Here is a 21,923-nt window from a genome sequence, read left to right as displayed (position 1 = left end):
ACATCCCCGCGTTCTGTTTGTAAACACATCCCCCCGTTCTGTTTGTAAACACATCCCCCCGTTCTGTTTGTAAACACATCCCTGTTAGCGGTGCGGTGTGAGACAATCCAACCCTGGGCCTCTCAAACGAACCAGATGGCAGAGGCAAGAATGCTCCAATTTATCGTTCACAATCTTTATTAATAACATCCATCCCAGGTTTATCTTCAGTAACACCGAAGTTTTACCAGTGCAGTTTCCTTTTTGGACACAGATATACATGATCTCTTGGTTTCCAGAGGAAAAGACAGAGGCAGCAGAGAAATTAATGATATGAGCTGTCGAACAATAAGTCTTAAGACTGTCTTTGTTTTATGTTAGTTTAATTTGCTCTCTAAACCACCCTATTAGGATACTCTGGCAAGCCTACACCATGATAAATTTTATGCAATCACGTAATCCAAACCCCACACAACATACCAGTCCATACCTTATCCAAAGCCCTCCATACTAATCATATCTAAAAAAACCCATAAATTCTTTATGTAGCCTCAAGTGGAGAGTGTGGAACTAGAAAATATGGTACTAGAAATTTAAATAGAACTCAAGGCTGGTCTTGCTAATTTAGGCAGGTGAGCCATAGTTCAGAAATTTCATGTTTTTACTTCTGAAAAAAGCATCTTAAAAGGTTACACTAAAAACCTGATTTTTTTTTAAAGGACAATTAATACAATTTCATCCAACAGGAATGTGGTAAGTAAGTTGTATACACACACAGTAATAGTGAGGTGAGCTTGGAAGTGACTCTAAATCTCATAAAGAACTGTTACTAAGTCAAAACTCAGAGTGAAGTGAATGAGAAAACCAGCACTGAAGCCCAGTGCCAGATGTGGGAACAGTCACCTCCATGGGAGTGAAAAATCATTTAAACATCTTCATAGTTCATTTTATGGACAGTCAAACTAATGTACCAACACCTCCCTTCACCAGTGTTTGCCTTGCAGTGCCACGCACAGACCAATGTGCTGTAAAAATCTTCCCTGATCTAAAAATTAGAACTGTAACACTAATTACATCAAAGTCCATTAAAAAGAAGTAAATCAGAGCAACTTAATAAATACTTTAGTTCATGTTTTTTCATACTTGTTCACTTACCACTGGAATCGCCACAAATGTGCTTGTCACAGATTCAGTAGTTCATAAATAAAGCCAATTTTTAGTCATTATAAATTACAACCAACAAATTCAACAGTTCATTCTTAGGTACTTCTAGTCCGTAGAAATCTCCACTTTACCAATAAGTGGAGAATTTTGTCCCTGTTTGAACGAACATCTGAGGTTATTCCTGATGTTCGTGCTCTTGTCCCGGGATGAGCCACCGGATGCTGTCGGTGCGAACGGTGGCGTACATGACAAAGCCAGCCAGGAAGAGCACTGAGAACAGGAGCAGCCAGTCTATGCCCTTCGTCAGAACACTTGGCAGGGGCCCTTCCCAGTCTTCCTCTGTCACAGCCACATCGCTTCTAGCTTCTATCCCTAAAAAACAAAGTACTGGGTCAACACCATAGTCACTAAATACAGAGAGGCTGCTTCTATCTGGAGCTTTGCTCCTGCTCTCAGACTAAGGCTCAAACACAGGTAGACTTAACATTTTGGTGAGATTACCCTTGTACAATAACGTATGCCCAGGATATGATTTACTGATATAAAAACTTAGTGATTTTTATGTGTATTTGCATAACAGGAGAAGGCTTGTTCTGTCCTTCCACAGCACAGCCTTGGACAAGTTGTGGGGGTTTTTCAGCACATGGAAATGTAATTTAGAGTGTTTCAGGAATCTCATTTTTGTCCATTTCTGGAAATGCAGATCCAGACAGCACTAGAGTGTGGATTAGAAGAGAGCTAGCTGGGTGGCAGGGAGAGTTTAATTTATTTCAATCTCAATTAAATCTTTGGGCAGGAAGATACGCTCCATCCTTCTGGCAGCCTCTCTAGCTAAACCCCAGCGTTCCCCCTGCTCTGTGACAGCAGCCCAAGGAGCTGAGTTTCTACTCTCAGCACAGGCTGAAATCCAGCTCACAGCAACAACTGATTAAGTGAACCTCTGCTGGGTCCTCTCAGGGTCTTTATGACATTCATTTTAAAGGACACACACAGGGACAGGAAAGCCCAATTTGGACCTTAAAGCCAGCCTGTTCTTCCCACTGGCAAACCAGGGCTCATTTACACACCTGTCTGGTTAAAGATGAAGTCTTTCAGGGTTTCCAGAGTTCTGTCTGTATGATTAAACCTAGCCATAGGTTTAGCACCTTGGAAAAGGAGAATATTTGGTACAGCCACTGTTCCAAATCTGGTTGATAAACTACAAAAAGAAAAGACAAAGTATGAAGGAAATTATTCTTCCGGAGGAAGAAATAAAGACAGTCACAATACCGAAAGTGTCAGTTTCACTAAATAAAATTGTTAGTTTATGCAGAAAAAAAAGTCACTCCAGTTTTTAAAACTCAAAGCTAACAGAAATGAACTGCAGCTACAGCATAGGGAGTGTGAGTTACCTGCTGTGCTGGGATGCATCTAGTGCCAGGAAGCGAAGAGTTGGAAATGCTCGGGGCAAAGAGTTAAAATGAGGTGCCAGGCTGGCAGAAAAGCGACACCACGGTGTGTAGAACAGGACCAACGTACAGTCACTACTGTTTGGGTTCAGGAAATCCATCAGGTCCTTGGAGAAAGCATGAGAACAAACATGGACAATTACATATTTAACAGGGTTAAATTCTGTGTAGGGATGCAGCATTCAGCAATTGATTACATACTTGGCAATACTGATCAAGCAGCCGCACCTTTTGAAACAGGTGGAGAACTGTATATAACCTGTTTTAAAGGTTGTTTTAAAAGTTTATTACTTAAAAATATACATACACATAACCATTACAAGAAAAGAACTGGCACTAATCGCCATTAACGATTTCCAAGAGAAACACCAGTCCACAGAGCAGAAAAGCTGGCACAGAGATAACACACACAGGCACATGAAGCAAGCTGTAACTCCATTTTTTTTTCCTGCCCAGAATGGCCCCAAAAGCCTCCTTGCCCAGTCATCTGTTTTCTTCGGTAGAACGTAGAACGTTACACAGGAAAATTCACTAAGTCAAGCACTGAAAGCAACAGGCTGACGGGGCACCCTCACGCGTTCACACCAAGGCCGGGCAGTGAGCGGGCCACCCGCGTACCTGGGACACGTTCAGGATCTGCAGCGTGAAGCGCTCGATGCCCGTCGTGTTCCTCTCCTCGCAGTTCACCTTGGGAGCCTTGGCGCTGTCGGTGCCGTTCTGCTCCTCAGCGGGCGCGGGCAGCACGGGCTCCAGCACGGGCTGCTCCCGGGCCTGGGCGGCCGCGGGGCCGCTCCCCGCCGGCCCGCACGCATCGCCCGCGGCCGCCCCATCGCAAGCCCCCGCCGGGCCGCCGCTCGCCTCGGCCGGCACCGCCGACAGCAGCACGGGCTGCTCGGCCAGGGCCCCGCTGCCCATCATCGCGTCCGCCATCTCGGCCGTGCGGTACCGCACCGGCTCGGGGCCGCCCGCGCTCCGCTCCGCCGCCGCTCCTGCGGGGAGAGAGAGGCACGGAGGGAGGTGTCAGCGCCGCGCCCCGCCCGCCCCGCGACCGCGCACCCAGAGCCCCCCGCCGCACCTGCGGGAAGGGTCGCACCGAGCCAGGCCAGCGCCAGCAGCAGCCGCCACATCCTCACCCACAGCCCCGGCCCCCGCGGCCGCCGCGTCTCCCCGGACAACGACCGCTTCCGCCGGATCGCGGGGACACTTCCAGTTCCGCTGCCGCTCGTGTTTCCGTGGGAAGAGCTCTCAGCTTGTGAGGGTGGTGGTGGTGGGACGGCGGAGCGGGGCTGAGCTCTGCTCGTGTTGGGTACAAAGCGGGCGGGTTTAACCGAGTTTTCTCGCCGCCCCGCCGAACCCCGAATTGGGAGTGTTCAGCCTGGACAAGAGAAGGCTTCGGGTTTTTTTTAATTACGGCCTCCCAGTACCTGAAGGGAATTTATAGGAAGGATGGGACAAGACTTATTTACAAGCGCGTGTTGTGACAAGACAAGGAAGAACGGATTAGATTAGATATTAGGGGAAAAAAATTCTTTACCAAAATTATTTTCAGAAAAAAATTCCTGTGGGCATGGTGCGCCCCTGGCACAGGTTGCCCAGAGAAGCTGTGGCTGCCCCATCCCTGGAATGTGTCCCATCCCTGGAAGAGTTCAAGGTCAGGCTGGACGGGGCTTGCAGCAACCTGGGACAGTGCAAGGTGTCCCTGCCCATGGCAGGGATGTGGAACAAGATGTTCTTTAAGTCCCTTCCAACCCAAACCATCCCATGATTGTGACCCCGCCTTGCAGGGCTGAGCCCGCACGGTGACCGGAGCCGCTGATGCTGCTGGAGGCATTTCACTACTGATTTAAATTAGTTCAGGTCGGAAATTCTTGCAGCGAGACAAGTGCCATCCCATGGCTTCGGCAGGCTGCTGTGACTGAGCAGTGCCTGCCTGTAACTCAAAGCCTGCTCTGGTGCAAGCGTGTTGCAGCCCCAGCACTTCCCCACAGCCGCAGCTGCCTGGCGAAGGATTTGCCTACTCCCACCTTTAGGGAAGCACCGTCCCCTTTGGGAGCTGTTTGCACACAAACTGTGCCTTAACCTACAGCAGGCTGGGGTAAGGGTAAAAGGCAGCAAACTAAAGGTGTATTTTTAAAACTAAAAAAGAAGAGTTCTTGTCCAGCAGCTTATCAACCAAAGCTCCCATGCAGAAAGGCAAGGCAAATACTCCCATATTCTTTTTTAGGAAATTGTATTTTTCCTGTTGCAGAATTAGTTTCTACTTTATTTCAGTTTAACAGTGAAACCTCAAGACTCTTTGGGACATTCTGAAAATGAACACATTACTTCAAGTGCTGGTATCCTTTTTTAACACACTTCCTTAAAAGTGCCAGCAGTGCACAATGAGATTTTGCCAAAACTCTGCGTCTGTCAAAAACTGATAGTCGTGACCGAGGGGAGCATGAACCATGCACATGGGAGAAGGGCAGGAAAAATCAAGTAATTGTGTATAAATGAAGATGGGGGTCACCTATTACAGAAACTGGACTTCTAGCTTTGTTTTTACTCAGGTGTACTTCTCCAACTGTGTCATTCCTTACAGCACACATTTTCTTGCTTGAAGCTTTTTCTTTCGAAGTCTAATTTGCATAAGCACTAATAATGAGGACATAATAGTCTAAAAATAGAAAACATGAGGTTTGCACATAGAGGGAAAACATTTAATTAGATCAGCTGATACGGAGCAAGCCTGAAAGCAAAAGCACAAAGGGAATCCAAACCGGTGCAGACTAGCAAAGAACAAGCTGCCTCATTTCCCCTTCTCCTTATGTTTTAGTCAAAACAGCATTTTCAACTTGAAAACAATTTCTTACTGTGAATTTAATCCTAACATAATCTCCTTCCTGCCATAGCACAAATATTCCTGGAATACAGGGATAAATATATCTTATTCATCACAGAATAATGAATTATGACCACCATTCCATGAAAATTTTATTTATGAGTATTTTCTATTTGATTTCCATGTGCAACAGAGGAAAAAGTTAGCAGCTGACTATTTATCCATACAGGGTTATAGTTCCTTTCCTCCCCTTTTCTCCACTTTGAACGAAAGGACAAGAACAATTAAGTAACTGTCACATTGTTTTCAATTCATTAAAAAAAACCAACATCCCTCTATCTTCTGACACCTGGCAACTCATGGTCTTTTTGCCTTAATATAAATATATGTAATATGTCTGTAACAAGCAGGTAACACTGTCAACTGGCATCTTCAGCCAGAATTTAAAAGGTATTTAAAAAAAAATCAGGAAAAATAGTTAGGTTTTAAAGTATTAACTTTATTAATAAATATACATCCATATGATGATGTAAATACAGATCATGAACACTACTCCATTCCCATACACATAATTGCACACGAGTAGCTCAAGTTCATGGACATAAAAACATACACAGTATCTAATCAGGCTTTTTACAGCAGAGGACAGGGTGCTGATACTAGTTATTTAACAGATTACTGTTACCCCCAAAGTAAACCTGTGGAAAAGCAAATGATGGAACATTGAAGGAACAGAAAGTGGTTCAAATTTCAGAATACAGATTATTCTATTTCGAAAAAAAGTCACAAGGAGAAAGGTCAGGTCGGTACTAAAGCCATAAATACATTTAGCGGTGTTAAAATATATGCATTAAAATAGAGAAGAATAAACTTTTTGTAATCAGAAATGAAGTTCGCAGTTCCAAGTATTTATGATTGCTATCAGCTGTTTTAACTGTCAACTCTAAGGGTAGTGTGAAACATTGTTATACATATAACAAAGAACAGCAGAGCCACAGCTAATGAAACCATTGCACAAATGACTTCACATTGCTCTGCCTTTTAAAGCTCTTCAAAATGGGGGAGGGAGTTAAATTCTCATCTGAATTACTCGGTGTATTGTAGTTCCAGGTAATTATCTTCACAGATACATCACTTTTCACTGACAAGGCTTGGTTGTGTCCTGACTGAACATTAAGATCCTTCAGACAAAATGAAAATATATTCATTCAGAAGAGAGATCTTTAATGGCTCTAGTTAATTTGATTATTTTAAACTAAATCCAAGATATAAAGAACATTGCTTTAATGACAAAGCTAAGTGCTGATTTTAAAAATACCATCTTTGATACCAAAGTCAGCTGCTGATGGTATCTGATTTTTTCTGCCAAAATATGGTGCTAGCATCTTGAATCTGTCCAGTGCAAGACTTTATAGTAGCAAAATTATTTGGTTTTAAAGTTTAAGTAAATTTAATCAAGAAAATGAATAGTAGTTACTATATGTATCTTAAACAGTGAACTTTATAGCATCATTAAGGAATAATAGCAAGCTAATACATTTCATTTATGTATAAATAAGACATCAGAAACTTGATAATTAAAAGAAATTATTAAAACCTAAACTTGACATATCGGTCTTCTGAACAGTGTTAACACACAACAGTGATCCTAGCTTATGAATAGCTGAATTATGATATATAATATAAAATAAGCAATTTACCTTACAAGTGATGTTTTCATACTATGGGGGAAAATGCCAGTTTTCCCATTGGTACTATTAAGTTTAGGCATTAACATGCTGTTTCAGTGTTTCCCATGGAAAAAAAAAGTTTTGAAAAAAGCACAATGTATTCTGCAGAGTATACACAGGAAGAACAGAAGTATTTGAAAATTCCATTTCTAGTCACTTTGAATCTCATCCTTTTTTTTTCCCCTTCACTGCATGGCACCAGTAAACTCTAGTCAGATATAAAATAAAGCAGAATTAGGAAATACCAGCAGTGCACTTCTGATCTCCTTCCTAAATCCAGAGAGCCAAGCAGCACAGTGCGGGCTCTCTGAACACTTTTCTATTTGATGCTCATCATTTCACAACTGACAACATTAATTAGTTTTTACTGGGATTATATTTCATCTGATATAATTAATAAACACTGTAATGAACAAAAATTGCTTAGGTGATTTCATTATTTCATCAGCATACTTGAATACAAATTATACTAGCAGAACAGCAATACATCTGCATTATCTCCTGACACACAGCACAGCACCATTGAGTGGATGCACAAGTGAGGAACGGACAGGAGCAAACAGGATCAACAGGAGGAGGTAAGGAGTGGAGTTTCTCCAAGGTACAGTGGTGACATGCAACACGTTCCTTGCCGGCGAGGTGTGACACTCCTGCAGTTACACATTCAGCTGAAGAGGACTGCTTGCCCAGCTGAGTTCAGGAAAGAACTTAAAGCAGTCTTTTGTTGAAAAATTATCTGATTAAAAACAGCCAATACAACACAGATCCTGAGGGTGAATGAACTCACATTAGCATTTTGCATGTGTCAGAAGTTACATCTTCTGAGAGAGACTGCTAAATTTCTGACTTGCGAGTTTGTTGAGGAACAGAACGTACAACTGGATTTCAGAGCTTCAGCATGAAGAAACTATTCCTTAGTAGCAATTTAGCTGCCATTAGTTCATCTACTGACTAAGGAGCCATCCAGTATAAGTTGAGGTTCATTGTCTTAGTTGCCAGTCCATACACAGTTCCCCCAAAACAATTCAACACACCTATTGTAAAGTACAGCAAAAGTCCAGCTCTATGTGTTAGGCATCACTGGAACACCTGAAGGCTTGCTGCTTTTTTCCTGATAAAAAAGGTATGAGACATGACATCTGTTTCTTAAGTTGTCATCACTGAAATCAAGAGGTCTAGTCAAAATGACAGCAGGCCAGAATAGCATTTATGTTAACAAAAACGACCATCATTACCCATTCAGCTCAACCCGAATTTTATTCTCCCCCAAATCTGCAAAATCTACATATTCCCCCTCCCCAGGTATTTCAAGCTACAAATATATCATAAAGTCATTTTATATGTGAAATTATTTAAGCGTAAACTTTCTTCCAGATTAAAAAAAAAAAAAGAAAATTAATTTAGAACAAACAATATGTAACACTGAGGACTGATTATTTTTTTTCTTTTGAAGTCTGGATGAAAGTATTTTACACACTCACACTCACACATTCTCCCACACTTAAAAAAATTACACACACCCAGCTGAAAAATGGAACATTTCTTTTGGGAGGAGGGGAGGTTTTAGTTTGAGTCAAGAAAGGTATTTATAGTTAACCAACAACATTTTTTTCTGGCTTGCATGCATAGATTAATTACTCTATATCTGGGATCTAGCAGTGCAGTAAACTGCATCCTGTTTGCATCAGCTATACAGTTTGCTTTTATAAATCATGAAAATGGTGTCCTTTGGTAGATATATAAGCTTCCATAAGTTAAATATAGTATAAATGCCTAATAATGAAATAACTATTTCCAGGAATATCTGGCAAAACTAAGTCTAAAAATTTGGCAACAGTGTCTATTTAAAAAATTTAATTTGTAAACATTATAGGTTACTTTAAAAGCTATTAAACTGTCACCATCTAAGCACAGATTTGAAAGGCAAAAGCCAGCGTAAATAGCTATTTACAGATTTAAGAACATACTGTTTAATATTAATCAAGTGGCTCACTGAATGAACAGTACTTGATTTCTTATAAAATTTTTCAAATTCCAAAGAATTATTTGTGGTTTGGTATATGTATTACTAGGCATTCCAAAATTACCCAGCAGAATCCTGTAACAGTGTAACTAAAGGAACAGCTCTCACCTAATGGCAAAGTAACTTGTCTTTGTAAGGCGCTGTGAAGCTGTAATGCACTGTACGAATGCTCAGGTTTCTTTAATATCTTCCAAAATATTTTTGGAGCATTAGATGAAATTCACTTAATGCTACAACTCCAGAAATAAAAGTCACTGGAAATCACTTTAGAAAAAAAGGGTGGGGTTTTTTTTAAGTTTTTAAGTCTATTTTAAGTCTATCTGAGGTCTGTAGAAGGTCCTGCAGAAGTGGAAAATGTGGCTTGACACTTTATTAATTTTTCTTACTAAGTAAGAACTTAACTGGCTAAGTTGCTTATTGTGGGACAGGCCACATCATGAACCATCAGCCAGCTAATTTCTGTCCTCCTTATTTCAATTATTTAATGCATAACACACGTCTAGATTTATGTGAAACTGAACTTAAAACTAGGGACATGGACATTACTTAAGTATTGACACCAAGGCATAATGTATTTTAGACTTCTTTATAAATTATGATTTTAAATCAACAGAAGCCTCTTTAAACCAAAGCCTTCCCAACATTCTGTAGAAGTTATTAATTACACCCATAGGTTATGGCATTATTGGAATAAAATCTAGAAGCTCAGACTTAAGCAAACATTACAAGAAAACTCAAGAAACATGCCCAAAATCAGCGTAAAGCAGATTAGTAAGGAGTTACTCATTCCCTCCCTTCATTCATTAGGCTGTTTGATTTTGCTGCTAGTTTCACCAGCAGCATGGACTCCTCTGTTATGCACCATAGGATAAGGAAAAGCTGCACTGCCACAAGTATAATTTAGATTTGCAAGCCGTGATAGAGCTTTAATGCTACCTGGAGGTCTGCCTGGGCTGACTTTGTATCCTGCTGCTTTAGTTGTACCCAAGGGTCTGCCTGGACTTGTCTTAAATCCAGCTGCTTTGGTGGTCCCCAGGGGTCGACCTGTGCTGGTTCGGTACCCTGCTGATTTTGTGGTCCCTGATGGCCTTCCACGTTTCCCGGAGCGGTTGAGGTTTTTCTTTTTCTTTAGTTCATCTTTTGTCTCTATATTCCTGCCACTTGTGGTCTGCAAGTGGGGGTCGTTCAAGGCATCTTGTCTCTGGCAGGCAATGGGTTTGTGGCTGACTGCGTGGCTGTACTTGCTCTGCTGTGTGGCGTAGAGGTCAAACTGATCCGCAGCCCTCACATTGTCTTCGTTCAGGCAAGAGCTCTTGCCGGTCCCACAGAAAGCTGGATTACTGCTGGCAACAGGGTGCATCATTTTCTACCAAAAACAGGAGAGGGAAATATGTATCAATATATCATAATACTGCAGTGTTCCACAAAAGAGAATCCTTCAAAAGCTACCTCTGTTTCATAAATTAGTCCAAACTACTTTGTCTATTTTTAGTAAACAGTATTGATTGATGTCAGTAAATTACTTTTGAAATTAGTTTTATTAAGCCTTCACTTGAGGTTCTGCACAGTAACCTTTACACATAGTCAAAAAGGAGAGTTTACAACACATATTATTCACATAGGTATAATTAGGGACAAAGTAAGTTAAAAAACTGAACAAGAGCATTTCAGAAACCAAGATCTACAATATTTGCTCATCTATGATTCCAAAACCTTTCTAACTAAGTATCATTTTAGTTGTTCTACCTCTAAGATTAATATGTGACTCAGCTGTAAGCCAAAGAAAGATATAACTCTCTTGGTATAGTAGATACAAGATCCTAAAGATTTTTTTTTTGTTTGCTTAACTGCAGCAAAAGAATGAAGTGCAAATCAGTTTTCTTATTTCATGTTACAATTAATGTCAAAGAAAGAAACACATAAGGCATTAGGCAACACAATGGTGCCATAGTTGGGAGAGCAGAGGGATGAAATTAATTTGTAACGAAGTACAAGATGCTGGATTGCAGAAATGCCACTGCTGTCCTAGTTAGGAGAGCACGTACAAGCTGCCAGCAATGCCAGCACTGAGATATGTTGATATTGCTGGCATTGCCAACAACTGCGGGAAATAAAGCAATTACATCTTCCATTCAACTATACTGGTTCTACAACTTCAATAAGCTGCAAATACTCAAAGTCTAAGATAGTAATATTTAGCCAGGCTGAAGACAATATTAAGCCAATAAATAATCTGGCCCTTCAGAGTATTTCTATGTCTTGCAGCCACACTCAAGACACCAAAAATGTCTTCCCATGGTAAATTTCTTAAGAAGATAAAGTCTGGAAGATTTATTATCTTTTCCCTACAATAGCTCTGGAATATCACCTACAGCAACATAATTTAAACTCTGCCATTGATTACTGAATTTATTTGGCAGTTACAAATGTTTCCTGCCAGCCAGAGAGAAAGCACACAGCACAGTCTATTTACCCTGGAGTAAATCCCCGTGCTCTTTTCTCCTGATTACAAAGGATACATTCCCTGTTGGAACACTCAATCTACCCTGGCTTGTCAAATGCACATTACAGTGTGCATTACTCTTGTGCAAATATATGAATATGGGTTTATGTCAAATAGTGAAATCATGATAGTAATATAGTTTAAATATTAGATGTTCTAGCAGAGATAATCCAAGTACTACAACCCTGGTGCATAGCATGGGGTACAGTAGAACAAAAGTGAAACCACTGTTATTGCAGCTGTTAACGTCCAAGCCAAACAACTAAGAATAGTTTGCAAGCCTGCACTTAGCAAAGGACAAAGGAAATAAGCTCAGGTCAGGAGACCAAACAGAAGGTCTTATCTGTGCAGCAATACAGAAGGAAGCTCAGGGTTTTCTACAATTCACAGTCAAAAAATGTTACCTTTCTTTAACCCCACTAAAAAAGTGCCTGCAATTATCACAAAAAATAACTGAGATTTTTCATGATATGTAGCTGCAAACATGAGACTTCTATAATGTCCTTTTACTGTGGAGAGTGTAAAGCCCAGCAGCTCTGAATGGCTGTTCAGCTGTTTGTTGATCCACTAGAGACACTTGGAGTGGTGAGCAGCATTCTTGTCTCAGTACTCATTTTAAACACGGGAATACTGGCTTTGGCCCCAAAAAACTGCTCCAAGCTCGACTGCCACAAAGAAGGATCAGCTGAGCTGCCCAGTATCCAAGGAACACACCAGAGCAAGGCACTGAATAAAAGCAGGGGCTCCTGGTATTTCTCATGAGACCAACCAGGCTCACACTCACTCCTGTGTTACATTTCTACTCTCTGCTTCTTCTCCTCATTACACGTGGGGGGATTTTTCCATCCATCTTTCTGGGGGAGAGCCATCATAAGCACTCCTAGACAGTGAATATATTCTGCTGTGGTTGATGAATGCTGGAGCTTCATCACCATATGTATGTGCTTTGTGTCTGCTGCAATACCACTGACAAACACTGACTTCACACACAAGCCCTAGCTGATGATACTTTACCTTCCATCTGGCAACAGCCAGCATTACTGGAATGGACCAACGAAGAAAGACAGTACAAATCAGTAACTGCTTAAAATTTCTTTCTAGAGGAAGCTTAACAAAACCCCCAATCTCAGTGGAAGACTGCCAATAGGATTTTTTAAAATGCATTTCCCCCTGTCTCTGCACCATTTTTCAACAAACCATGCAAATTTCAAGTAGTAGCCAAGGTTCCTCTTTTATCTTCTTTGATTTAAGATTTTTTTGAAAAGTTTTTAAAAGGAAATCTGTAATCAAGCTTAATTACCCTAGCATGGAATTTCCAGCATAATTTTCCTTCATTCACATTACAGTAGGGAATAAAAGAATGTAGAGAGTCTATCTGTGGAGTGGAAGCAGGTTTCTTGGCAGGGAGATATACAGTATAAAAGAAAATTGGTATAAAATGCAAAGCTATGCCAATTTAAAAATTATACTCTAGCTAAACTGTATAGCTAAACACATACAACTTTGTGTGCAATCATTCCTGAATAAAACCCTCCAAAAAGTTTCCGATAGAACTTTCTCATTTTAAACCTGTAAATAGACATGTAAAAATATTTGCAACAGTTTACTTAAATCAGTTTTTAAAGTGATTTAACTGACTGGCTCTGAATATCTCTGTATCAACAAACAGTTAAGATGAGGCACTGCAACAAGGAAATTAAGTTGTATTTCAAAAAGATTCGCTGGAAAGTGACTGTGGAGGATTTGCTGTACAGATCTTTTAGTGCCTGGTAATTTATATCCATACTAGTGCTGGGGAAGGGAGGAGGCACTGGATAAGATGGCTTTGGGAAAAGAGGCAGCTTCTCACGCAACAAAGCACAGAAGTTCCACCACTGCTAGAAAGAAACAGGACAATCCAGCTGGGACCCACGAAGCTTTGCTACAGGGGGATGTCTGGACATGGTCGTGACCCCCCCTCGTATCCCTAAAATACAGCTTAGCTCACAGCTGCTAAGGCTCCCGGTATTGTTATGGCCCATCTCCCTCTCCAGGCTTTCCTCCTGCAGGAAATTCCCATTCATGACCTGTTCACTACACAAAATTCTAATATCAAAGCTACTCAAATCACATTACATAAAAACATCCTCTTGGGCTGTGATGTGATGCCATCTTTGGCTTTCAAACATCATACCTTGCCTTCTTCACGGGCGTGACTTAGCTGCCAGTGTAGACAAGATGAAACCTTTGATAAGCAGAGATGTTCACAAGGCCCCCCAGAACAGGCACTTGCTCAGTAGTTATTTTATACTGAGGACTGGACCTGAGACCCATTATCTGCACTGAGCAGAATAATCAGCTCCAGCACAAGCAGCAACTGCTCTGCTCTCACCCACCCAGCCTGCCTTGTGTGGCCTGGTGAGTGCCAGAACAGACCTGACTCAGCAAGTGCCTCTGACTTCTGCTAAACACACCTGAATCACAGCAAAACTGCACAGAACTTGAAGTCCACCTATATTACAGCTTTCCAAATGATGAACACCAGGAAGGGTAAACTCCTCACAGCAACAGGGATGATTTTGCTTTTAATGAGGGTTAGTATACAACACCCACTCATTTTTCTGAGGTTTTTCACCACTGAGCCTGCAATAGTTTCCACAGTATCGATGGGGCTGTGGGAGGCTGTAGCAGCGTATTTTCATCATCATCATCCAACACACACAAAGTATGTGACTCGCTACTTCACAACACAAGCAGCCACAAGCATCATTTGTGCAGAGCTCTCTGAAGGTCACTGCAGGCAGTGAGCGCCGCAGGAGCGCAGCACAGGCCCGGCTCTGTTCAGGATCCCTCATAAAGGACGCTCTATGCTGAGCTCCACGGCCCTGGGGAGTGTCACGGGGCTCCTTTGCTTTGCAGGGGGGTTGAGAAGCAACAGCAGCAGGAGGAATATTTTCCCTTTCAAGACCACAACAGAAATATGGTGTCAGTTCTGTTTTTCTCTCTTAGGACAGCATGTGTGGGAAATCCTTTCATCACTCACGAAGAATTCTATCAATTTAAATGTTTTTCACATGTCCCTTTTATTGTCAGCTCCTTTTCTACACATTAACTCTTGCTAAAGTAGGGCCTTACCCAATTTTTAAAACTCTGTAACTGCTTGCTTTCACAAAGATGCACCTTACCTGGAGTATTCACATAAATGTAAATATTTTAAAAATACTAAGTATTAAATTCTATCAGTGGCACAACATACACTGTAACACCTGAATGTACAACCGAAATCTTATCTACTTGTGAAGTTTGATAACCAGCTTTTCCACACTGTGCTTATGAAGCCCTTCCTGCAGTTGGTGCATAATATGTATTTTCTCACTGTTTGACACCAGATAAAATGCCAGAATATAAGAAATCATTTCTTTACAGCAGTGACTTCCTAGAATTACTACATGACAACATAGGACTGCAAATCAAGAGAGAACATAATTTTGGAATTTTGGTTATTCTTAGAAATTAAGAGTTCTCCAAGCAATACAACTTACAAGTATGGTCCTTCCCCTGGTGACCCAGAGTCATTTTCTTATATGACAGAAGTTAAGAGAAGAGTTATTTGGAGCTGAAACACCCACCGCCTTCAAATTCCCCTTCCCCAGACATGTCAGGCAGAGTGGGAGCCTTCCCCCATCAGCATCTGCATCTCCTGCTCCTCACCAGAGATCTGCAGCCTGGGTGTGGTCTCTGTGACCACGGGAGTTCAAGTCTTTTGACTCAGACACCCCAGGAGAAACAAAGCTCTCCAAAGCCTAAGCACCAGCTTTGTACTACAGACAAAGCTCAACTGCTCTCACAAAGAGTTGATGTTGGCAAGCACCACTAGGCTAAGTGTAAAGTAAACTGAACTTTTAGGGTTCACTCATTATTTGATTGCGAAACCAGGCAAACAAGTAATTGTTAGGCTTTCTAACCCTAAAAAAACAAACAAGCCATATCCAAGGGCAGTTTCACTAGATGCTTACATTAGCAAGAATGTCAGCTGACTTCTTCCCACCCCAAAATTAAGATCATATATGATGATGATGATGATGATGAACAGGACACCTTGAAAGGCTTAAGACAGCTTCACAAAAAGTAAGGAAGATGGCATCAATGACTTAATTATCTGTGCACCCCAGTCACACTGACACAACTGACAGTTTGGTTTCATAATCAACAGAAAAACCACTCTGAATCCGCCCTTCTTCTGAACAAGACAATCTTGCCCTTTCCTCTTCTTCCACATTCCCACTCCTTCTGCCAACATTAACTATTGTGCAAGAGCAGGACAAATCAACACCAGGGATCTGATCCAGGTGAAAACTAATCCAACAAGAAAGCAAAAGCAACAGTGTGTAGGCAGGGGGGCAAGAGAGTAACAGAAACCCACATTTCCATTAGCACAGAGACAGTGCCAGGTCAGCCTAAGCCACATTACCCACTGGCTGCCACTGACCCCACTACTCCCTGGTACTGTTACTTAAAAAAAACAACAAGATCTCAAAAAGATGGTCTTAGCGGAATTCAGAGACCTGGATGACAGGCATGACAAGTTCCAAAGGCAGCACAGGGAATGGAGGTGGGAGAAAAACCCCAGAGCTGGGGATGGAGCAGCTCAGAATCGAGGCAGCCATTAGGCCAGACAGACTGGCTTAGGAGAGTAAGGTGAAACTGCACCCTCTTTATTCTGTGGTTCTGCAATTACCAAACTTCAAGGCAAACCAAATATGCATATGAATGATGGAGCAGGTCGAGGTGGATCTTTATAAAGAAAGGATTATTAGTGTATGTGAATTTTCCATTCACCTCAAGGGGCTATTCCCAAATAAAAAGGAGCAGTCCTTGCCATAGCCTAGAACAAGGGCTTTGAGGAGCTGGAGATGCTTATTCATCTCTGTGGGTGTTCTCGCCCACCCTCTTCTCCCCAGGGCTGCAGTCTGGAACAATAGCTCCAGAGGTAAGAGGTGCTCATTTATCTCAGTGGGTGTTCTCACCTACCCTCTTCTTTCCCTAGCCTGCTATCACAAAAGGGCTTTCCAGCTTAAGAGATGGATCCAGCATCTCCTTCCCGATGTGCATTTTCAGTGCTTCTCTGTGACCCGACCATGCAGAAGGCTCTGGACACCTGTCCACGCATCCCAGCAGTGCAAAGGGCTCTGAACACCTGTCCACACCCCCAAAAACAGCCACAGCAGTGTCCTTGTGTGAGACTGCTGAAAGACAAAGTCCACTTGTTGAATCTGTTCAACAATGGCCAATGGGAAAACATGTTGGACTTTTTTTTTATTTAAGGCTTCATCTAAAATATGAGGAATACGGGTGCAGACACACATACACACACAAAATTCTAAGAGAAACTGTGGCATCTGAAGACTGAAGTAGAAACAAACCATAATTTAAGAAATATTTTAACAGAGTGCCCCTCCTACCCTTTCATTTTACATAAATAAAAACCGCATGGATCAAAATAACTCTTAATCCAGGGAAAACTGCACAAAAATTTAAGGTTCAACTATTCACTAATTAATTACACCGGAAGGACTATGCACAAACAGGAATGCACTAAACTATCCATAACTGAACACGAGCATACACAGCACTGACACGCGTTGTATCAGAAGGCAAAGAGGCACAGAAGGGACAGAGTGAGGCTCTCCAGGTAGCCCGATGTGCAGGTGAGCGAAGGCATCCGCTACTCAGGTGTGTCAGGAAATACATCCGTGGGCTGTACGCACACATCCAGATGCCCCACGCGAATGGGATGTGCTCCGCGTAAACAGCCCCGCACACCCAGCAGCCCCACGCACGGAGCTGAGGGTGCTGAGCATAAAGAACAATTCCCGGCCGCAGGCTGGAGAGCAGGAGGGCCCAGCCCCACCTGGAGCGGCCAAGGGCCGGCTGAGGGGACAAAGGGGCGGCACACCTCCCTGCGACTCGGCCGCAGCCGGGGACAGCGCGCCAGGGGTGGCCTCGCGTGTCCCGTGTCCCGCGCGGGGGCACGGCCGGGCCCGGCCCTGGGCACGGCCGGGCGGGGACAGCGGGGCGGCCATGGCGCAGCTCCCCTCGCGCGGCCCCACGGGGCCCGGGCACCGCACCCCGGGGCGACGAGATCGCGGGATCGCCCTCAGCGGCGGGGAGGGAGCGGAGCAGGGAGAGGAGAGCCCCGCTCCCCTCCGCTCCGCTCCCCTCCCCCGCCGGCCGCGGCTCCATCTTGCCCGCCCGCCGCCTCCCACCGCGCGGAGCCGGGGCCGGGGCCCGCGGGCCCGACCCGCACCTACCTGAGAAGCTCGGGGCGGCGGCGGGCGGAGCGGCCGCCTCCCCACACCGCGCCGGGCGCTGCAGGGAGGGGACGGGCGCAGGGGAGGGAGCGGCGCTGCGGCGGGCGCGGGTAGCGGGGCGGGCGGGGCGCGCTCCCGAGCGGGATCGCGCTGCGGGGGCGCGCGCGGGGCGGGGCCGCCGAGGCCCCTCCCGCCGCCGAGGGTCGGGGCCGCGCGGCCGCCGCCATTTTGTGGGGCGGGCGGGCAGAGGTGAGGCGGGTGAGGGCGCACTCGTGTCCCGAGTGCTCGAGGCACCGTGCGTGGCCCTGCACGTCCCTGGGAGCGGGAAAGTGTTACTGGTGCTTCCGTCACTGCCCTTTGGATAGAGGAGTGTGGTATCTTCTGTGTCAAAAGTACACACGCAGGCTCACTTGGGTCGGAAAACACCTCTGGGGTCACCGAGCCAACCTGCGATCAACACCACCTCATCACACAGAGCATGGCACGGAGTGCCACATCCAAACACCTCCAGGGGCAGTGACTCGATCAGCTCCGCTCCGCCTCGCACTGCAATCCCTCACGGGGCAGTCCAGCTCCAGGGCTGTTAAAACGATATTGAATACTGGGATATTGTATACTGCAATCCTTCACGGAGCAGTCCAGCTCCAGGGCTGTCAGAACGATATTGAATACTGGGATATTGTATACTGCAATCCTTCACGGAGCAGTCCAGCTCCAGGGCTGTTAGAACGATATTGAATACTGGGATATTGTATACTGCAATCCCTCACGGAGCAGTCCAGCTCCAGGGCTGTTTGTTAGAACGATATTGTATACTGCAATCCCTCACGGAGCAGTCCAGCTCCAGGGCTGTTTGTTAGAACGATGCGGTATTACTACATGAGTTCTGTCTCCCTGCTGGCTGCAGTGCGAGCAGCTGCCGTTTCCAGCGTAGCTCACACGGCGTTGGGTCCGGGCATGGACCGTCTGCGGGACTGCTGGTTATTAAATACTTTGCTTTGTTTCGTCCATCCGTGTTCTGAAGAGTTCAGTCTTGTAGCACTTCCTTATAAACACAATTTCATACCTGCAAGCAGGAACAGCAGCTGCAGGAATTGCAACTTCAACTGTTTACAAAAAGATCCCATAGAAACATTTTAAGTGCCCAGCACATTTCACCATCCAACCTTTTGCCCACTTGGTGGAGAGCTGTGACCAAGGTATTTTTTAATGCACATTTGTTAATGACCATAACAGATTCCTGCCCTTCAAGAGCACCCTTGGTCCAGGGTCTGAATGACCACATTGGTCTTTAAATGACTGACACACAAAAGAGCCTGAAAAATATTGTGTATTATTCAGATGAGGTTTTAGATCATAAAAGCAAAAAAGACCAGGAAACAACAACCTGCAGCTTTCACCAATAGTTAATTCTGCTTTTAAAAATATTTTCCTCTCCTGCTGTTGTTTGAGGAGCAGACTGCTGTACTCCAACACTAAGACATTCCATTTCTACAATACTTGGAGCTCTTCAGGCCAAAAATTGCCGTGAAACATCCTGCCAAGATGATGATTCGTATTCTTGCCATTTCTTCCTAATGCATGCAGGAATCCTCACTTGCAATATAAGAAAGCAGCAGGGAAAAGCAGCATTTATTTAGCTTAATTTAGCAAATGATTCAGTTTATTTACAAAGTTCATCTTTCTGCTGTTCAAACGCTTGTTGGAAATGCCAATGAAAAATGGTTCAGTTTGATACCTTTTCAGTGTCCTGTTGTAATATTTAAATCTGGAAGACGACGAAGTCAGGCTGGGCTTATCCTCCTGATTTTTGCAGAAACTGTGGACTCAAGAGAACACAGAAGCCATCAGACCCCACAGGAGTGGAGGTGCAGGGTGAGGCAGTGAAAGGCTCCGGCCGAGCTGTGAAGCAGAACCCAGCTGTTGTCGAGGCTGTTGCTGGCAGAGCAGAGCAAGACCTCATTGTCTGAGCTGGAACTGGCCAGGTTGGTGTCACTGCCCTGCACCACACTCCAGGCAAACCCACAGCAGCTGAGCCAGCTCAAATTGTCATCTGGTAGCAACAGGGCCGGGTCCCCTCCTGAAACTGTGCTGATAACAACAGGGACCAAACTGATAACTGCTCTGCCACTGTTTTCTTTTGTCACAGCTCCCAGGGCCTGAAGCACGGGTGTTCCTCTGGTTGTGAATCTGCTTCCTCCTTTCCTTCCTCTAAAGGACTGACTCATTAGCAGTACCCACTGATTGCATTAATTATCTGTAAGATAAGTGATGCAATGAAATGTTGAGCCTTCCCACATCCAAACCACAAAATGCCATTCTCCTGCTCTCTCAGGAGATTTCGCAGAAGGATCCACAATTTTAAGGAGAGGAAGGGCCTCAAAACACAAGTTCCTTCTTCTGCCAATACAGGAGCTTCTCGCCAGCCCTGGGCTCCAGAGCATGCTGAGCAAATGGAGAATTCAGTATGGGAGCTGCCACAACCTCCTGACTATTTAACTGTGAATTATCAGAGCTGATCATTTCTACAAATCCACTTCCTAGCTAACATGCACAGGCAGAGGAAATAGAGGTTTTAATGAAAATCCTTAATCTTAACTCTGAGTGTAACATTTTCCTTGCTTGGCCATTCATTTCAGAAGAGTTGCCATGGGGTATTTATTATTTTGAGAAATGTTTGTGATGATGAACTTCATACTTAGAATGGCCAAAGTATAAAATAACTTAATCATATGCTCACTCTGCAGTAGGTTATTAATAATTTCTTAGCTCACTAGAACAACTTAGATCTGAGATGTTAATTAATTTACCTCTGCTTATGCTGGTCAGCTTAACAATCTTATATCTCTCAGTCTGACTGAAGAAAAATATTTAAATCTGTTTCAGATGAAAAGTCTCAGAGAACCAATGTTTGGGTGGCAATCACTCAGACTAATGGTCATTTATTTAAAAACAATTGTTTCCACTGTAGCTAAAGTTATCAAAACAAATCTTCCTGCCTAGCATTGTATAAACATTGTACAAAATGTACATTTTGAGACAAATTTGAATCCAGCTGTGCCCCTTTTAGTTTTGCATTTTTAGGTTGCTCTCTGCCTTCACTCCCCCATACAGCCAGCCATGGTTAGCTGGAAGCCAGAATTTATTCTGCATACACGCAGGCTCTAAGAACACAAACTTGTTTAAGCTGAGACCATATTTGGAAGAGATCTGGGTCAAGGAAAATAATCAAAGGAAAGTGCATTCCTGGATCATCACGTGAGGAGGCCACAGCGGCACACGGGGCCAGCGCCAATGCTCAGGGACGACCCTCAGTGCCTCCCTGCCACTGATGCTCACCCTGAGAACCACCTCAGCAGCAATCTGGGGCAAAGCCAGCCCCTTGGAAATGAGGTGTTCAGCAGCACACCATCAAAAGCATCATGACCATGGCAGAAAGGCTCCACCCTCATAGCCACAGGTACCTGTCTGTGACCCTGCCACTACTTTGGCTGAAGTAATGACCGTTTCTTACAACTGCAAACATGCCTGAAGGACTGAAACACCAATGTGTTCTCTCGCTCCCTAAAATTCCAGCATTCTTTTTCTTATTTTAGGAAGATCCCAAATCCAGCCTTTGGTTTTTGTTTTATATCTAGCTGCCACAATTGCAGAATTTCAGGAAAACTTTGCTTAACAAGATTTTTTTTTTGTTCCACTTGGAAGACTTGAGTAGAAAAACCCCTACAGATGGTACTTTAGCCTCTGAATATTTTACTTAATTAGCAGCCAAATGCACATTAACTAAATTGCAGTGCTTTAATTGTACAAGTAAAATCTCAAGCAGCCAGCACAGGGAACAGCTACAGAACATGCTGGCTGTGATCAACACTCACTGTCCAGGTTTATGTTTATAGCATAAAGTCAGCATGCAAAATAGGCCTTGAGCTGCCTCTTTTAAACAAAAGGTGTCACCATGAACTATT

At 43.7% G+C, this 21,923-nt stretch overlaps 2 protein-coding genes across 3 annotated transcripts; both read right to left on the bottom strand.

Moving 5' to 3' along the window:
- Positions 1–154: 154 nt before the first annotated feature.
- Positions 155–3,955, bottom strand: TXNDC15 (thioredoxin domain containing 15; the record flags this gene model as incomplete). The annotated part of the gene is made up of 5 exons (XM_068205767.1): positions 155–1,515; positions 2,211–2,341; positions 2,535–2,698; positions 3,210–3,580; positions 3,667–3,955. Coding segments are annotated over 5 exons (1,152 nt in total), but the record flags the coding sequence as incomplete, so codon positions are not given.
- A 1,935-nt stretch (positions 3,956–5,890) lies between these two features.
- Positions 5,891–18,107, bottom strand: C15H5orf24 (chromosome 15 C5orf24 homolog). 2 transcript variants are annotated; one of them, XM_068205766.1, is made up of 3 exons: positions 17,959–18,107; positions 10,102–10,531; positions 5,891–8,253 (listed from the first exon to the last, which is right to left on the bottom strand). In XM_068205766.1, the coding sequence occupies exons 2-3, from the start codon at positions 10,526–10,528 to the stop codon at positions 8,213–8,215; spliced, it is 468 nt and encodes a 155-aa protein (XP_068061867.1). In that variant the 5' UTR covers positions 10,529–10,531; positions 17,959–18,107; the 3' UTR covers positions 5,891–8,212. The 2 variants fall into 2 exon arrangements, with proteins under 2 accessions (XP_068061867.1, XP_068061865.1); XM_068205764.1 differs by having other exon boundaries at positions 5,891–10,531.
- Between the last annotated feature and the right edge of the window lie 3,816 nt (positions 18,108–21,923).

Source organism: Anomalospiza imberbis, chromosome 15 (genome assembly GCF_031753505.1).
Source record: "Anomalospiza imberbis isolate Cuckoo-Finch-1a 21T00152 chromosome 15, ASM3175350v1, whole genome shotgun sequence".
Lineage (NCBI taxonomy): Eukaryota > Metazoa > Chordata > Aves > Passeriformes > Viduidae > Anomalospiza > Anomalospiza imberbis.
This window is presented reverse-complemented; position numbering and strand designations above follow the sequence as displayed.